Below are 2,500 nucleotides of genomic sequence, written 5' to 3' on the forward strand. Positions count from 1 at the left end.
AGGAGAGATATGTTTGTTGTTTACCCTTGAACATCTGGGGTTAGTACTGGTAGAGGATTCAATCAGACTGTGCCTCCTGCCAGGGAGAGCGAGGGAGAATGGTATTTACGATGGTAAGCAATTCTGCAAAGTACTCCTTGAGACTCCCCGTGTCTGGATTTCTATGGTCTTACGAAACAAGCATACAATAAGGGAGAAAAAGCAGCCTTGCACCCTTCCAACATAGCCTACTGGCATTACGACTGCCAACGGCCCCTGATGTGAGCATTGATTACTTTGTCTTATGATGACTGTTGGATAGATGATTCAGATACTTAAACAAATGTATTCTTGTAAGTCGCTTTGGATAAAGGCGTCTGCTAACTGTCATAAATGTAACCTGGGTTCATAACAGACCCTTTGTCTTTATCCGTTCATTCTATCATCACCTGCTGTAGAACTTACATTGCAGTGAGTGCAAACATTTCAGTATATATGGTCCCAGCGGGAGTCGAACCCACAACTTAAGCGTTGTTAGCGCCATGCTCTACCAACTGAGCCACAGAGGACCACAAGCTCTGTTCTTGGGTCAGTTTGATTAGGTATGTCTCCTCATGGTTAAGACCTGGATGGAGGAGGGGGAAGCTGATCCTAGATCTGGGTGTGGCGTCTAAAGACGGAGACAGGTGATGTTGTACGCGTGAATGTGAAATACATTTGGGATCCCTATCCCATATTGATTCCACTGTAGCGACTGAGGCCAACTCAATCAAGCACAGATGAGTATCTAGAGTGATTTCAGATACTAATATTTAATAGTATTTCATTATAATACATTTAATTATACTGAACTTTTATTTCTCTAGGTAAGACCCTTGAGGTTGGAAACCTCTTTGTGCAAGGGGGCGACCCTGGCAGGAAAAGCAAGGAAACAAGGAAGTCAAAGCAGTGTGTATACCACATACTGTATGTTACCAGAATACAGCGCCAGAAGCCAAGGGCTTGGTGAATAAGACATGTGGAGCTCTCGGTACCTGGGCGACACGGCTGTTGTGGTCCTCGCCTGTCTGGACCAGGCCAGTGTGGTGCAGGAAAGCTGTGAGCGGTGTTACCGAGGTGACCAGGACGTACACATTCACCATGGCAACCAAGCCCGGGGACCTATCGGGTGAAAAGAACAACGACCAGTTGTCAGTCTATAGCTGTGAGACCGGGGACTTGTTCCGACAAGAGAACAGACTTAAATAATGACTAATGAGATAGAACAGTGTTAAACAAAAATGGCGTGAAAACGAATCGACTGACCAATGTCCTTGAGCCGAGGCGTGAGCGTCTCTGGGCAGCTGGGCGAAGGACGGTCCGCAGGCAGATGGACTTATGGGTAATTCCGACTCTGAAAGGGGAACATGATGACACATGAAGAAGACACACCAGCCAATCCAAAACGCGCTTCAACCATCATATTTACAATCTGTCCCAACTGGCATGAGGCCCTGATGTGGATGATGATGTGGAGGAGGGGGGCAGTGTGTGTGTGTGTGTCTGTCCTGTCACTTCCCAGCATGCACTGCTCTGCATATCTACAGAGAGTGAGAGTGTGTTGTCATTCACTGGCACTGTGCTGCTAATGAAATTCCCAACCGGTGGAAAACGTGGCGTGTGTGTGTGTGTGTGTGTGTGTGTGTGTGTGTGTGTGTGTGTGTGTGTGTGTGTGTGTGTGTGTGTGTGTGCGTGTGCATGTGTGTGTGATAGATGACCTATCCGTCCTGGATCCCAAACCCCTCTCTCAATCCCTCCCAATCTTCTCATCAAACGACTCAACTGACTCCGGACAGAGAGAAAACTGGGCAGAGCACCGACCATCAGCTTACAATCAGAGGAAACCAAACCTCAACAGTGTGCTTCCTGAACCATCTTGTCATTCAGAGACAAAGCTGTGACCAAGTCATGGTCTGAGGGGGGGTGGGTGGGTTGTGGGGGGGGTGGCTGGGTTGAAGAGGGGACTGTGGCGGGGTATCAAAGGTAAAGGGGGGTGGGGGGGGCACACTCCCCTGTCTTAACCAGGACCTAGTGCACAGGGGCCGCACCAGTGTCAACATTTGTGTTGGAGGCTGGCCAAGAGGAAAGACAATATTGCTGTAGAGGCAGGGGACAATGTGTGTCTGAGGAGAAGAGGAGAACAGAGAGTTGAAGACTAGGCTGAGGGAGAGGAGGAGAGGGAGGGAGGGAGGGAGAGGAGGAGAGGGAGGGAGGGAGGGAGAGAGAGAGAGAGAAGAGTCAGTAATTCCGTAAAGCCAATAATTGTCATTATTCTGGGTTAATGAAAATAATTGGCCCCAACGATAAACAGAGAATCATAATGATCTTTTTCATTGCCTCTATACTCAATATTCTGGTTGTACAGGCTGTACAGAGAGAGTGAAGTGTGTGCGTGTGTGCGTGTGTGCGTGTGTGTGTGTGTGTGTGTGTGTGTGTGTGTGTGTGTGTAGGTTGGGTAGGACCCTGGGTTAGACGCTTTGAT

The 2,500-nt window shown here is 48.5% G+C and overlaps 1 protein-coding gene across 1 annotated transcript in view; it reads right to left on the reverse strand.

Annotated features, from left to right (window-relative positions):
* Positions 1 to 2,500, reverse strand: part of cped1 (cadherin-like and PC-esterase domain containing 1) — a 60,359-nt gene that overhangs the window by 41,037 nt on the left and 16,822 nt on the right. Inside the window, exons 5-6 of the mRNA XM_083692133.1 lie at positions 1,285 to 1,372; positions 1,014 to 1,140 (exon numbers count right to left, since the gene is read on the reverse strand). Coding sequence (XP_083548259.1) covers positions 1,014 to 1,140; positions 1,285 to 1,372 — 215 coding nt within the window. The remainder of the gene's footprint in view (positions 1 to 1,013; positions 1,141 to 1,284; positions 1,373 to 2,500) is intronic.

The sequence above is a fragment of the Argentina silus genome (genome assembly GCF_951799395.1).
Source record: "Argentina silus genome assembly, chromosome: 20".
NCBI classification, from domain to species: domain Eukaryota; kingdom Metazoa; phylum Chordata; class Actinopteri; order Argentiniformes; family Argentinidae; genus Argentina; species Argentina silus.